Source organism: Meleagris gallopavo, chromosome 12 (assembly GCF_000146605.3).
Source record: "Meleagris gallopavo isolate NT-WF06-2002-E0010 breed Aviagen turkey brand Nicholas breeding stock chromosome 12, Turkey_5.1, whole genome shotgun sequence".
NCBI classification, from domain to species: domain Eukaryota; kingdom Metazoa; phylum Chordata; class Aves; order Galliformes; family Phasianidae; genus Meleagris; species Meleagris gallopavo.
The window spans coordinates 8,001,811-8,016,096 of NC_015022.2; the positions used below are offsets into that span (position 1 = coordinate 8,001,811).

At 38.5% G+C, this 14,286-nt stretch overlaps 1 protein-coding gene across 1 annotated transcript in view; it reads left to right on the forward strand.

The window, feature by feature from the left end:
- Nucleotides 1-1,112: 1,112 nt before the first annotated feature.
- Nucleotides 1,113-14,286, forward strand: part of LOC104912822 (S phase cyclin A-associated protein in the endoplasmic reticulum-like) — a 38,449-nt gene continuing 25,275 nt past the window's right edge. Inside the window, exons 1-3 of the mRNA XM_010717405.2 lie at nt 1,113-1,199; nt 3,176-3,405; nt 9,429-9,584. Coding sequence (XP_010715707.1) covers nt 1,113-1,199; nt 3,176-3,405; nt 9,429-9,584 — 473 coding nt within the window. The remainder of the gene's footprint in view (nt 1,200-3,175; nt 3,406-9,428; nt 9,585-14,286) is intronic.

Sequence of the window (14,286 nt, forward strand, 5' to 3'; positions counted from 1 at the left end):
TAATAATAATATATAATAATAAATATATATATAATGTGTGTGTGTGTGTGTGTGTGTGTATTCCTGGGCAGGTTCCATTTCTTTAGTTCAACAGTTGCTACATTGAAAATCCAATATTCTATACTGTTTTGAAAGTATATATTTTCCAGAGTGTTTTAGAAGCAAGCCCAGTGATGACTAGGAATGGAGTGTTTTACAAGGCTGGGAGATCTTTCAGTTCAGATTTAACAGCTCAATATTTGAAGCAACTCTTCAAATAGATGGCTGTGAAGGATTATTCTTCTTACGAGAAAAATAAAAACACAAATGAGTTTTCAGTGGTAGCTCTGTGTTGCTATCTGGAAACTGTATATTTTTGTTAGCACAAAGAAATGCACGTTGATATCCAGGGGTACTTGCCGTGGCATGAGTCAGAACCGAATAGCACTTTCAGCTGTATTGAATGTGTGCCTAAGTGCTTTACTGGATTGGGGCCATGTCGTTCAGCATCTTGCAGGATTAAATCCTAGATGCTGGGCACAGCTGAAGAGCTTACAGCAGCTCTACACAAGCAAGGGATTCCCTTACACAAGGGGAATTCTCCACTGGATTGCTTTTATGGAGACTGCCAGAGCTGGAAATCTGGTCATTAGACCATATTGGTTCAAGAACTGCTTTAAAGCAAGAGTTTTGATGATGTCTGGCATCGGCAGTCATCATGAACATTAAAACAGTGATGAGATGTTGGATCTGTCATAACTGAAGGCATTTTTCCCGTTCTTCCTTTGTACTTGAAACATGTATGATACCAATCACTTGACAGGTCGCTTTAGATAGGTAATATTACTTGTAGATTTTTGACAGTTAAACTGTTAGGCCTCTTAGACCTCGCAAATAAAAGTAGGAAGTTCTGTAATACTTGCTTATCCAAAGCCTACGCTCAACAAACAATGGTTTTTATGAACATCATTAATTTCTGCTGTAATCAAACACAGAAGTCACAGCTTGAAAGGTTTCACAATTATACTATTAAATCTTAAGATTTCCTACCCCCTTACGTGATATAATGATCAACATGCAGCAGTACATCACTTTTGCAAGCATCCCAGTTAATGTTGTACATAAATCTCAACATGCTTTCACGCTATTCTGTTAATTACTTCTACAATAAAAGAGTTGATCTTTTGTCACTCAGTGAGTTCATACCAAAGGAAAATAAGGTAGGAACAAAGTTCAAATTTACCTGTTTTCTTTAAAGCAGTTTCCCTTTATCTCCTCTATGTCTTAGACTGGGTAAAAACCACGTTTGTTCTCACTTTGTGTTAACCCACCTATACACTTTTTCCAAAAAATGAAAAGTGAAAAATCAGCTCTGTGAGAAATGTTAGATTGTATTAAGAGTGTCAGATGTATTTATTCTTCAAATTAGTAAGAATGGTTTTATACTGAGGCATGAATTGTATAACTAAGGACTCCATACTTATGTATACGAAAACTGTATGCTCTATGTAAATATATTTAACTAGAAGAGAAAAAGACATCTGTTTATATAATACTATTCATCACAGCAGCTGGAAGGCTTTGCTACAATATATTGTTAAATCTTTTAAGAGAGATTATATATCTTTTTTTTTTTTTTTCATCTTAGGTGAAAAAGCACTGAGTAGCATTTGTTAACCATGTTTTAAAACCTGATGTTCCTAGTACAGGTTGACACGTTTGAATTAATTTATACATTACAAAGCTTAATCCATCTATTCAGTAGGCAATTAGAATCATTAGGCCTGAGTTGTTTTAGTCAGCAGAAGTTACTGAAGCAACATAATATTATTTTTCCTATTGAACTTGAATAAGCTGCTCAAGGCTTCTCACTTGCTCTCTTGGCTCAGCACCAGAAGCAGACTATTGCACTGAGCTTTAAGTACCGGCACAAGGCTCGGAGCTCATGAATAATGAAAAAATGTGCATGTTGTTCTTTGTCACCAAGTGTTACCAAATCCCTCCTGATACCTATACAGAGAGAAGCAATTTACTGTGACCTCACTTGCTAATACTGGCTGTAAATGATTTTAACCTGGAATGAGAATAAAACTTCCTGAGGCTCGTTGTGTGTTTTAGAGCTGTGTTACTCCACGTTGTCCATTCTGATGTTCCTGCTATGTTGCGTTATGCCTGGAATTTGTGCAACTCTTTCTGTCTTCCCAGGATACTTCCTTAGTGTTTTTTTTTTCTTTTTCAGTTTTTTCAGGGAGGTGGTCTTGCCTTTGAGGAGTACTTCAGTCTTTGAAATACTTGCCTACTCGGGGCATTAACTGTAGTAGTAAACTGCTAGAAGTTTTGATACTTGCTAGAAAAAAATTTGTCAGGACTTTTGTTCAGTTGTGATGTGGGTCCACTGTAATTCATCTGCTTGGATGCAGTTAAGGTTGCCCTCTGTTACTGGCTTCAGGCAGCTATGTATTACCCACAGTTACTGTAATTTGTTCTTGAATTCAGCCATGTAAAAGCTACCTCTCTGCAGACTGGAGAAAAAAAAAAAAAAAAAAACCCAAAAACCTGCATTCCTCACTGTACCTTGGTACCACTGGGTAGTGATAACTCCTGTGGCCTTCCCATGGGTACTCTGTACCTACTGTCAGGTATTTCAGTGTACTGTTTCCAGAGGACAGCCTCGTCCTGTTTTAGATGCACATACATTGCGTTTGTCCAAAGTCAAGTAGAGGAGTACTGTGCAATACTAAAGGCTATTCCTTCCACAGAAATGAGCTGTTGTTGCACTTTGTTACTCAATGCTTGGTGTATCCTAGATAAGTACTATGTCTTTGGATGACACAAGGTTGAAATCAAAATCCACAATTTATTCACAGTTGAGTGGTTTTTTAAAGAAAAGTTTCTTTGGTAGTTGCTCATCAAAAATTCAGTGTATGTGTTACACAAGAACCATATTGATGACGTACTCTGCTGCTGTAGAGCTTCCTTTGGTTCTTTAACACTAAATTCAGTTTTGACTTGATTTATTCAGTTTTAAATGATGATATCTGTATAGGAGTATATAGACCCTTTCTTATATCTGAAATATTTAAATGTCTCTCAGCACTGCTAGACTTCACTATTGTATTTTGCTGTACTCGTATGTGTTTCTCTACAATTCTTACTGAATTATAGATGCTCTTTTTTTTTTTCCCCCTTTACTTAGGTTAATGTTCCAGATGACCATAATGCTACTTCAGGAAGAAGTGCAAATAAGCAGGTGTTTGAAGGTCTAACAACGGGGCTCCTGAGGATAACAGCTGTGATTTTCAGGTGCCTAATCTCCAGCTTCCCAGATGGAAACAACCACTCTACAACACTGAAGATAATACAGGAAGTGAAAAGCAAATCCTCACAAGTGGAAGCCTTCAACAGCAGAATCCAAGACTTGATCAGGTTAAAAAAAAAAAAAAATTGAAATGTCTAATCCTCCTTTATTACAGAGAAAGAAAATTACTTTGACTTAAGGGACAAACTTCTCTAACTCTCAATGTAGTAAAAGTAGCATATATGTCCAGTCAGAAGACTACTGAAGTGCTATACTCTCAAGCAGTAAGATTCTTCAAGAGAAATGCAGACACAGAAATACAGAAAACCGAATGTCTTTTAATTGTGCACTCTCTTGCACTTATTCAGAGATTGAAATATGTTTCTGTATTTGTCTGTCTCTGAGTTAATGTATATCTGTGGCAGGTAAATTGCTTTGGTTTTTTTGTTATCTTTTATAGATTAATTCTTATTTACGGTGGCTTTGTGCACCCATCTATATGGTTTGTCCAGATGATGTTTTCAATTAATCCTTGTAGCAAATATTGCCTTAATCACGTACTTTCATCTAAAACACTGGACAGTTACAACGAGCCCTAATGTTAGTCTTCTATATTGTCTGCACTCCTCACTGATCCCCATAGACCTTTTTAATCCTAACATCTTGAATTGCTGTATGACTTGTGTAGCATCCTCGTAATCTAGGTTTCTTCACTTTTTTTTTTTTGACCTTTCTGTCAGTTTCTTCCCCTGATTTCTTTGGAGTCAGCTTCCTTCCTTCCATATTTTCTTTCCATTCTCTACACCAGCTGCATATGCCCTTTGCACTTGTGATCCTGAATACCATGCATGCGTTCACATAACTTTTCTATACAATAAATACTTTTTCTTGTAAAGATCACCCAGTAACTTCTATAATTTGACTTCAACTCTTATAACATAGCTGTATTTTAGTAACAGCTTTCCTTTCTATATAGTATATTATGCTTTATTATACTATATATTATATAGTATGTAATATATAATATATATTACATGCTTTGAGTAAAATTTTGATCAAAATAACTCTGTAAGTTCTATTAGCAGGATAAGGGGAAAGACGTTCCTTAGTCATTTTTGCTTTGAAATATTAAAAGTCTTCAGTAAAATGGCTTGAATGTAAGTTGTGGCTGAGCATCCCCGTGGTAACTGTCTAATTTGATGTGTTAAAATTTGGAAGTGAAATGTTCATAAAACGTAACGGCTTACTTTCCAGAGAATTCTGATGTGCTTCAATCATGATCTGCCTGATTTGAAAAGGAATTTCCCCCAGGTTTTGCAGGTAGAGAAAGTATCTCTTATTAGATTAACAGTGAGACAAGATTTTAGGTGCTGTTTCTCAGATCTCAGAACATGGCTTTTCCTTCTGTTTTCCTTCTGTGCTCTTGAGAAGGAGAAAACTTATATGTAATTAAGAAGACAGATTTTAGAACCACTGCATTTTTTTGTTGCAAACATGGGAAGGTACCCAGCAGGCAGGGTAGCAGTGATAGAAAGGAAGAGCATAGACTTCTGTTTGGCCATCAGAAGACTGAGTTTAAGAACAGGATTGTGGTCCTTGCTGTGACATAGCGTTCCTAGGCAGTGCTACACAACATCACTTGGACTTCTTATAGGCAGTCATTAATTTGAGTCCTAGCTTGAAAGCTGGGTTTGATTTACAGCGGTGCTGAGCACATTGAACAGCAAGTCAGTGGGAGCTTTACTTTGGAGTATATAATGTGCTATGTAATGCCAAATACCGTTAAAACAAGATCATAGGTCTCTCAGATCGAATACACAAAATAAGACGTAAGTGGATTTATGTGTCCATGCTTCAGTTTCTGTCAAGGAAAATGCAGCTCATACCAGCTCCTCAGAATACAAGGACGTTACAAAAATGAACTCCTTCGTGTCTGGGAAGGTTGCAGGTGTTGTAGTCTTGAAGTACTGTATGAACAAAGCCGTGTTCCTTTCTCACCAGTTGCACAGAGAGACATTCTGTCTCTCTCCAGTTGCTAAGCCTTGAGACATTTTGTCAGCTTTTGTGTGATTCCGTAGCATATGTAATTTTTATTTTCTCTTTCATATCTCTCTTTAATGTGGTGCCAATCTATTCTGTTTAATGAGAAATCTCATTTCTTTCATAAGCATTTTGAGTAAATGCGTTTAAGGAAAATAAAATCTGAGACATAGCTGATGCTTTTCACAAATCTGACCACCTTGAAAATTTTCTGTTCTGATACTTAGACTTGATGATCTTACACCAATGAATTGCATTTCTTTTATGCAGTCTAATATACTAACTTAAGGTGTTGATTGTAAGCATGACTTAGATACCCTAAAGCTATATGATTAGCCAACTGATTTATTTTTAACCTCACCTGCGTTGCTGAACTGAATGATTTCATGTGGCATCAAATTCCACCAACCGACAGTACCCTTCTGTAACCTTTGGTAGATTCCTTCATATAGTTTTTGGTTTGTTTTTTGTTTGTTTGGGTTTTTTGGTTTTTTGTTTGTTTTGAGAAAAAAGGTATTTTGATGAAATACTTTTTACAGACTTGGACTTTTTTGTTGTAGCATTTAATGTATCCTAAATTCCCTTAATTTCTTAGTGCCAGTAGTTATTCTGGTAACTCTTAAAATACCCTGTACTTGCTAGCAGATACTCAGAATGCATTTCTAAGATTGCCTGTCTTCTCTCTCCTGATGATCCACGGATCACAGCTCTAAAGTCCTGTGGTTACATCCAGCCTTATGAAGGCTTAAATGCTCACAGCAGCTTCAGATGAAGTTCCCATTCATTGCATGTGCAGGGTGTCTGTGACACCTTTAACCCAACAAATCATTCTTTTTCTCTTTCAATCTAATTTGTGGTTTTGTGTTTTAGGCCTTGTTTTTATTTTATTAAGCAATATAGGCACTATACAGCTAAAGAAGAATCCTTCTGCTTGCCATGAATGTCTTTTAATGGAAATAAGAAACAGATTATCCTAAACTATATCGTTTGCTAAAGATGTGTAGTTTCACTAGTAAATTATGCCATCAGTACATCACTGTGAGGAATTAAATGCTAATGGTATGCTACTGAAACTGGCACACTGAGCATCTGCACATCTTCCCACTTCTCCAAGTCTGATATGATGCTGATGGACACAAAGCTAGATAGCTGGAGGAGGAAAGCAAAACAAATAGTTGCCATAGGTACCAGTGACCTCTAAAAGTTAATTGTTCTCATGTAACCCACCTTCTCCCCAAACAGGTTTTGAAAGAGTGTGAAATTTCAGGATGTTGTATTCTTCTCGCTTAGGAATGGGAGGGTGGGAGGTCTGCTTATTGATATTTGTGCTGAGCAGACATCTGACACTGGCTGGGCTGAGCACAGATATACCCTCAAGCTAAGAAGATACATGAGAATCCAGCTAGGTCCTTCACCTGAGGCACTTTAAGGGATCTGGTTATAAATGGAGAAAGAAAGGCACGATGACAAGGTAATGCTGCAATTAGGAAAAAAGAGAGTGGGCATTTCAAACTAGTCAAAACCAGACAAATTTATATTATTAATGAGAACCTTTCACCTCAAGGTCATTCTATCATGTGTCCTCGTGGAGTTGACTTAATGAGTTTTAGGAAGATTTGGAAAGAAAGAGGGAATAACTTTTTTTCTTTCCCCATTTGGGAAAAATAGACCTGATGCATAAGCAACAGGTGTTTGCACACTGTCAGAAGGATAACCAAGTTACTGGAGCTATACTCCCATGGGTGAAAAGAGTGAGAGATGGAGACGTTAGATTAGAGCTTTGAATTCCACTTGTCTGTGCGCTCAGCTTCAAGGGAGGGAGTGCTTCATTTGTCCTCTCATTGTCTCCAGACAACCTTAAAAAATAGTTCCAGTCGACTGAAAACTCATCTATTTCTTCTCTGCTGAAACAAGCAGCTGCTGACACCCTTTGGTATCCAGGTGTGGGTGTAAAGGAAGGTGACAACACGTCTTGTAGATGTCAGTCAGACATTCCTCCTAGGGGAAAAAAAAAAGAAGGATTGCCCAGAGTACTTCTGTCTTTTAGTGAGTAATCATCTATCAGTATTAGCTATGTTTTATTTTCTCCTTCTTCCTCTTCCTTCCTATATCATGGTGAGATTTCCAGCACTCAGCATTTCTCTACGACTGTGATGTATCTAACACCCAGCTCTGTTCCTGGAATTACTCTGCTAATACTGGAGAGCTTGTTTATCACTTGTGTGATCAAGTGGGTTGCTTAGATCAAAATCTGTAGGAAAACATGCTGGTAGCCTCTCCTGTTGCTAAACAGAGCAGACAAATCAAACTGACCTGAGCAATTAGTTTGCAACTAATAACCTTTATGCATCCTTAGGTGTTTTTGCTGCTGTATTTCAGCAAATCAAGTCTTTCATTATTGCAGTCTGACATCATGCTTTATACACGATATATTTTTATTCTTAATTACTTTCATTGTTTCCACAAGCTTTGTGTCAGCTGGTTAAGCTTTGGCAGAAAGTCTAGCTTCTGCCCCGAGGAGAGGTTAGTGTTTGGGCAGGAAGGCTGTCTGAAACATGGAGACTTTCCTCCCCAATCTTCATAGTCCCTAATTTTTCAAAATCAGATTGCAAGATAGGGGAGGAAATTATTTTTAATAGATATTTTTCCAGCTCCTGAGGCACTTATCTAATCAATATTAATTATTTACTAGAAACAGGTTTTTTTTGTTTGTTTGTTTGTTTTTTTTGCTGCAATCATCATTATTTAATAATGTTTCACACTTCAGTCAAGTCAAGATGCACGTGGTGCTGTAGAAACATACATAGTGCTGTTCCCATCTTCAGCCTCACTCTAAAGCATCATCTCTAACAAGTGGGCTTGATAAGCAGGTAGGCAGAACAGCTGATGGGATGGAATAATGATAAAAATTGTATGGCTTAGGGCAGACTATCAGTGTAAAAACAGTGAATGAGGTGATGGTGTCTGAAAGCAATTTAATTTCCTAAGTCAGGTTGTGTCACAGAATGTTGTAACATTTCTTCTGATTTTGACAAGAGATTTCTTCCAGTTGGTATGAGTAGAGCAGGGGAAAGTACCAAGAAAACTGAGGAAAAAGGCCAAGGAGTTGGTTGAAGCTGGAAGTTTATCTCCACAAACAAAACTGACCTGACATAGGAGAATGAACCAAAGAGATCAAGTCTGAGAAACTGCATGTTTGTGGTAAAAAGGGGAAGTACATAAAGTTAGGTGATAGCAGTAAAATGACATGGGGAAAAAAAGGCCAGTCTGCACAGTTCAGTTGGAATTGATAATGATGGAAGTGTGAGAGAAACTGGTGCAGACAGAGGTTGGTGTTAGTGTGCAGGAGCAAACAGTAAGGTTTTTGGTGAGTGTTTTCAAGCTCTTAAAAATCCTAAGAATCCTCAGCAATAGGGAGGATGGGAGGATGGTGATGTGATGTACTACTGTGTTTGATAAAAACAAACAAAAAAAAAAGTAGCCTTTTGGCTTAAAAATAAAGTCATTAGCATGGTTTTATGTGCATTGAGTCCTGGTGGAGTTCCTGATGGGGCTTCCTGATAGCAGGAGATTGTGACCTGTATGTTCTTGTAGTCTCTTAATTGTTGCATATAAGTTAAAAAAAAAAAAAAAAAGGAAAAAAAGACAAAAAGCTATGCAGTGGTTGTTATGATATACGTATTGCAATAAAAGGTTATCTGGGTAACATCATTGTCATCTTGAACTTGTGTGTTCTACAAAGTTTGTCTCTTCATGCTAAAGAGAAATTGTGCTGCTGCAGAGCTATCAAGACTGTTATAAATCATTTAACTATGGCAAAATTCCATTGTCCTCTAGCAGTATGGTAAAATAAACACTTAATTCATCTTTCTTTGTACAGTATAATACAAATTATCGTGCAACAGACAGTTATCTTAACAAGAACTACTGATAGTTACAGAGCTCCAGACTTGAAGTTGTTGTAATTTGAACTGCTTTATTGAACCCTTTAAGAAGCCACAAACTGTATTTTATATGCTTTGATAGCAGAGAAGCAGAAATTCCGTTCTCTGTAAAGTCATCAAAACTGTCACAGGACTATTTTTTAATACAGTTTTTCATCTGTTTCCAGTTACGTGGTGAACATAGGACTGATAGACAAGTTGTGTTGCTGTTTCCTGTCCGTCCAAGGCCCTGTTGATGAGAACCCAAAAATAGCAACTTTTCTACAAAATGCCACAGCACTGTTGCATGGAATATGTCAGCTCTGCTTTGCTGTCAGTGGAAGGTAGGTACACTTGGTCTGTCATCTCTGTTATGTTCACCAGGCAGCAGAACTTGTAGCCAACACTGCATCTGTGGTAGTAAGCGAGCACTGAGGTAAAGTTATTAAGTAGCACCAGTCCCTAGTGACACAGTGAGGGCTAGTAGAGAAGCTCTGCTCCCCCTTTCACCATTGAACCATAATTAGTTGCCTGCAGTCAGTCTCAATTCTTGTAGGTCATTTATCATAACTGCAAGCTGTATCTCCTTCGCTCATCATTACAGAGAGGGTTTTATCACTACTGAACTTAAGTGTACAGTACTAGGGACTTGAAGAAGTATTTTACTATCAGCTGAAATCAGCTCTTAATTGATATTGTCTTTTAGATAGCCGAATTCAGTTCTTGTTCTTTAACATACTATTATCAGTAAGAGAATTATATTTATATAAAGTATTACTGGATTTGTCAGGGGATTTTTCTAATGCAAAATGCTCATTTCTGCAACCTAACCGGGGCTGAGCTTGTGGCATATCTCTGCTGGCAAATCCAGACTGCTCTGTCTACAGCCTCGGATGGCATAAGTGTCAAAGTCAAAATTTCAGAGCTTCAGGGGCCACGTGCTAAAACCTACTGCCATTAGACTGCTGCATGTTTCAGGGTAAGACAGTGCTGCCAGAACTTGACAGTGAATGCCTGAAGGGATGCTCATGTTGAAGAGCAAGAGTTAAGAAAACATAAATTAAACAAGGCTGCAGGTAAGAGCTGTTGCTGGTAACTCCAGGACACGGGCACATGGAAAAAGAACTGCAAGAAATATGAGCCCAAAGAGACCGTCCCAGCTTACTGAAATTTCTCTGTATGAAAGCTGCCAACTTGGTATTTTACATTCCAGGACAGTGCTGCCAAAAGTCAAACGTGTACTGAAAAAATTCACCTTTCTCTTAGTGGAATAATAATTCTAGCTACGAGTCTGAGTAATATAATATGTGCCATTTCTGAAGCGGGCATATGTCTCACCCAACACACTAAAGATACTTGCTCCCCAAAGTAATGCAGTACTGTGCTATGCAAGTACTTCTCTCCAGAATATCTGTGCAAAATATGAATTTTGGAGAGTTGAGCATTTTTCTTCGCAGTTGCACCAAGAGGTATCTGATCTTATAAACAGCAGTGCTGGTGAGTTTATCCAAAGGTGCTGATTGTTCTCAGTTTTCATGTTAGATTGTTCCTTTGAGCATGAAAAGAAATGAGAGAAATGAACTTGCGGATTCTGAAACTGTTGTCTTCCACTTTTAGATAAAAGTTATGCTGTGACTGATTAGACAGGCAGTTTAGATGCCTTTAATCACCTCAGCATGCTCTTGTTGAAGAACTGAATGCAGTGTGATTCTGCCATGTTACATAACGCACACAAGGAGTTCCTTAATATTCAAGGTGATTTTAATGGAAAAAGCTGCTGCCAAACACACATTGAGATGGCAGAAACAAAGTTCAAATTTATTGAATTCTTAAATATGTCACAATGCTGTAATACATTTTGTGTGATACGTGATCTGCAGCACTAAAGGCACCTCTCTTTTTGAGAAATACAGATGGCTCTTTCATTTGTGCTAACTAGCAGTAGGAAGCAAGGCGTCCTGTTCTGTCAGAATCCAGAAAACTTAGAAAACTAAGTATTAGGGTTCCAGGCCTTCCCCATTGTTGCAAGAGCAATTTGAGCTTCATCTCCTCAAGTGATTTCTCAAGGTAAGGAACTTACTGCAGCCCCTTGATGATGATGGTGGAAGCATGTCGTTTGTCTTGTTTTTCTGATAGAAACAACAGCCTGTGTTGGTTCTTATGTAAAATGTTGTGACTCTGTGCTGAATGCATTAGGCTGTGTGTGCTCTTTGTGCTGCATGCAGTTTTTAGAGGGCGCGTAGTGCTGCTGAGTGGGCGCAGTGGGAAGCTGGCAGGACTTGGTCATAAGGAAGGTGCTTGAACCAGGACCACCAGGCTGTCAAATCTTTCACAGTGCCTGCACCAATGAAATCCTTCATGAGCTGGAACTCGTGAGCTGGCCGAATGCTGGGTAGCCTTCCTTGCTGGGTTCAGACAGCACCAGGCTGCTGGAAGGATCCCTACTGCAGCTCTAATCAGGGCTATTCCCAGAGGGCTAGAAGTTGAACACTGTAACACACGTTCTGAACAATTAACAGAGCCTATCCTCAGATACAAAGTACACATTTCTGGAGCTCAGATGTAGGAGGTGCTGTTAATGTGGACTTTCCTGTCTTCTCTACAGGACTTACTTCAAAACTGTTCCATAATTGAGCAAAATGCTCCTAAACCAAACTCTAAATTTAGACCCGGTGTTTGCTTGGATACTGGCTTTGTGGCAAGCTGTTCTGCCAGAGCCCACCTGCAGGTCTTGATCAGGACCTTTGTGACAGGCAGTCCTCCTCCTTGTTTTAAAGGACCTTCACTGCTCTGTTTCTGCTTCCATTAATTCGTGGAGATCTCCAGGTTGGATTGTTTTTAGGAAACATCACATCAATAACAATGATTAGAGAATATCTTCAAATCGCATCAGATATCTATGTGAGCATGACGTGTTAAATGTTAAATAAAGTAAAAGATAAAATTTTGAGACATAAACTACAATACATTTTTATTCCCCTGGTAGACTTTAAAAAAAATAAATTCAAAATCATGGTGTAAGATACAGTAAAGGAAAATCTTAGTAATGTAGAAACATAAAGTGGAGGATTCTCAATTTTAACATCATAAAAAGTTATTGAAATGAGGGAATCCATTCTGAACATATGTTATAAACTCATAATAAGAGGAGGATTTTCTTTTCATTTGTGGTCAAGGTCTTTAAAAAGATTTAACTTTTATATTGATCTTTTCAAATATGAATTTTTGGTACTAATAAATGCTAGAGTGATTCTTTCTATTGAAGTTTTGCAGGGAGTTTGATAGTGTTTTCTAAACACTGTAGTGTGTATAGAAGATCATTTGTTAAGAACGTTAGTAACTTGTAACCCCATGCGAGCCTTGTTTTGATAACTATTGTAGATGTATGAGAGATGAAAATAAGGCATTGTCTCTCAGTATAGTGAAAGTGCAGCATGTCTGGTTAGCAATATCTGTTTGCTGAGCAAAAGATGAACATTACATTTGACACTGAGACTTAAAAATGTGGCTGTGATAATGCTTAGCTCTTTTCTGCTTACCATTAAGCATAAAGAAAGATGTTTTTATTAAAATGAAGCTGAGCAAAACATTAAGTTGACTGAATGCATGGTAAGAGTGGTATGTGTAGACTTTCAAATCTGCCTTGCAGTCTGTGTTCAATTGCAGAAGAGCAGTAGCAGTGGTCAGGACGATGGCCTGGTGTTCTAGAGGAGTTCATCGTTGTACCTCTGCACTGCTAGGCTTATATGTGGGTCCTGAGTCCTGCATACACACATGGTAGCATGCTTGGCTTGTCACTATAAGGCAGAGAACAGTAAGCAAGCAGAGAACATGAGAGCATGAACAAAAGTATTGCCGTGCTGGCCTGGATGACCATTCCCAAAAAACTGGAGTGAAAACTGAGCAACAGAGTATGTTGTAGGTCTTTCCCCTCATAGCAAGGATCTTGTTTATGTTCCTGTACTCACAGTCTTCATCAGATTTTACCCCTCCTTCTCCTGCAAATGACTGAAAATAAGACTTGTGTCCCAGCTGTTCAGTTTTTCCTCTGAGAAGGACTGTTGCCAGTGTCTCCTTTCACCTGTGATCATTAGTAATATGTGCTGACACGTCCACCCCAGGGCATTGTGTTGCTGTATGTGATGCTCCACACTGGTAAGGCAGAGATCACAAAGCAAGTCAAGAATTCATGGAATTCTCCCAGTAAACAAATTGACTTGTTGTGTGAGAGCTCTTAATGAAACAGTAAGCTACAGACGTAATGCAAACAACAGTAGAAAAATAGCAGCAGTGGCTCAGTGTAAGGGTCAATCCATAATAATAATAACCACTGAGAGGGAATGTTCTCCCTAAGAGCAGCACAGCAAGCTAACAGTAACAGACACCATGAGGGCAGTGGGTTGTGCATGGAGAGATCCTCAAATCAAGAAGCCTCCTGGGATAGCAACTTGGACAAAATTTGGCCACTTTCATGTTGCAGCCAACCTGTACAAGCTCCCTAAGTAATGTAGGAAGTGGTATGTCTTAGCAATGCAGTAGCAAAGTTGTTACCATTGTATGCTATCCCAGAGCAGTGCTAAGGTGCATCTAAATCCAAGGCAGCAGCTGATGGATCTGGTCTACGAGCTGCGGCAGCAGAAAGCTGCAGATATATAGGGCTTGGTCCAGGAACATAGCGACTTCACGGCACAGGCATGCAAGGAAGTGGGCTAGTTTCTTTTCAGTTTTATTACAGTAATTAAGATAATGCTTGTTTTGGCTGCTGGATAGCAAATCATATGCAAGTCTGTTTGAATTCTGGGTGTGCTTCCCACTGCTTCCAGCAGACAGCAAATGCAGTAAGGACTGCAAACTAATTGAAATTTCTTCTGGAAATTACTGCAGACTTTCAGACCACCTATTGCACAATACAATGATTTGTAGCTTGCTAATGGGATTTATAAGAAGGTTTGGCAGGTGCTAAGTCCTCCTTATAGCTATTTTATTATTGTTTTGCCTCTCTTTTTTGACGTTTCTTTCTCAGTAATAGAATGTAGAAGGAGAAAG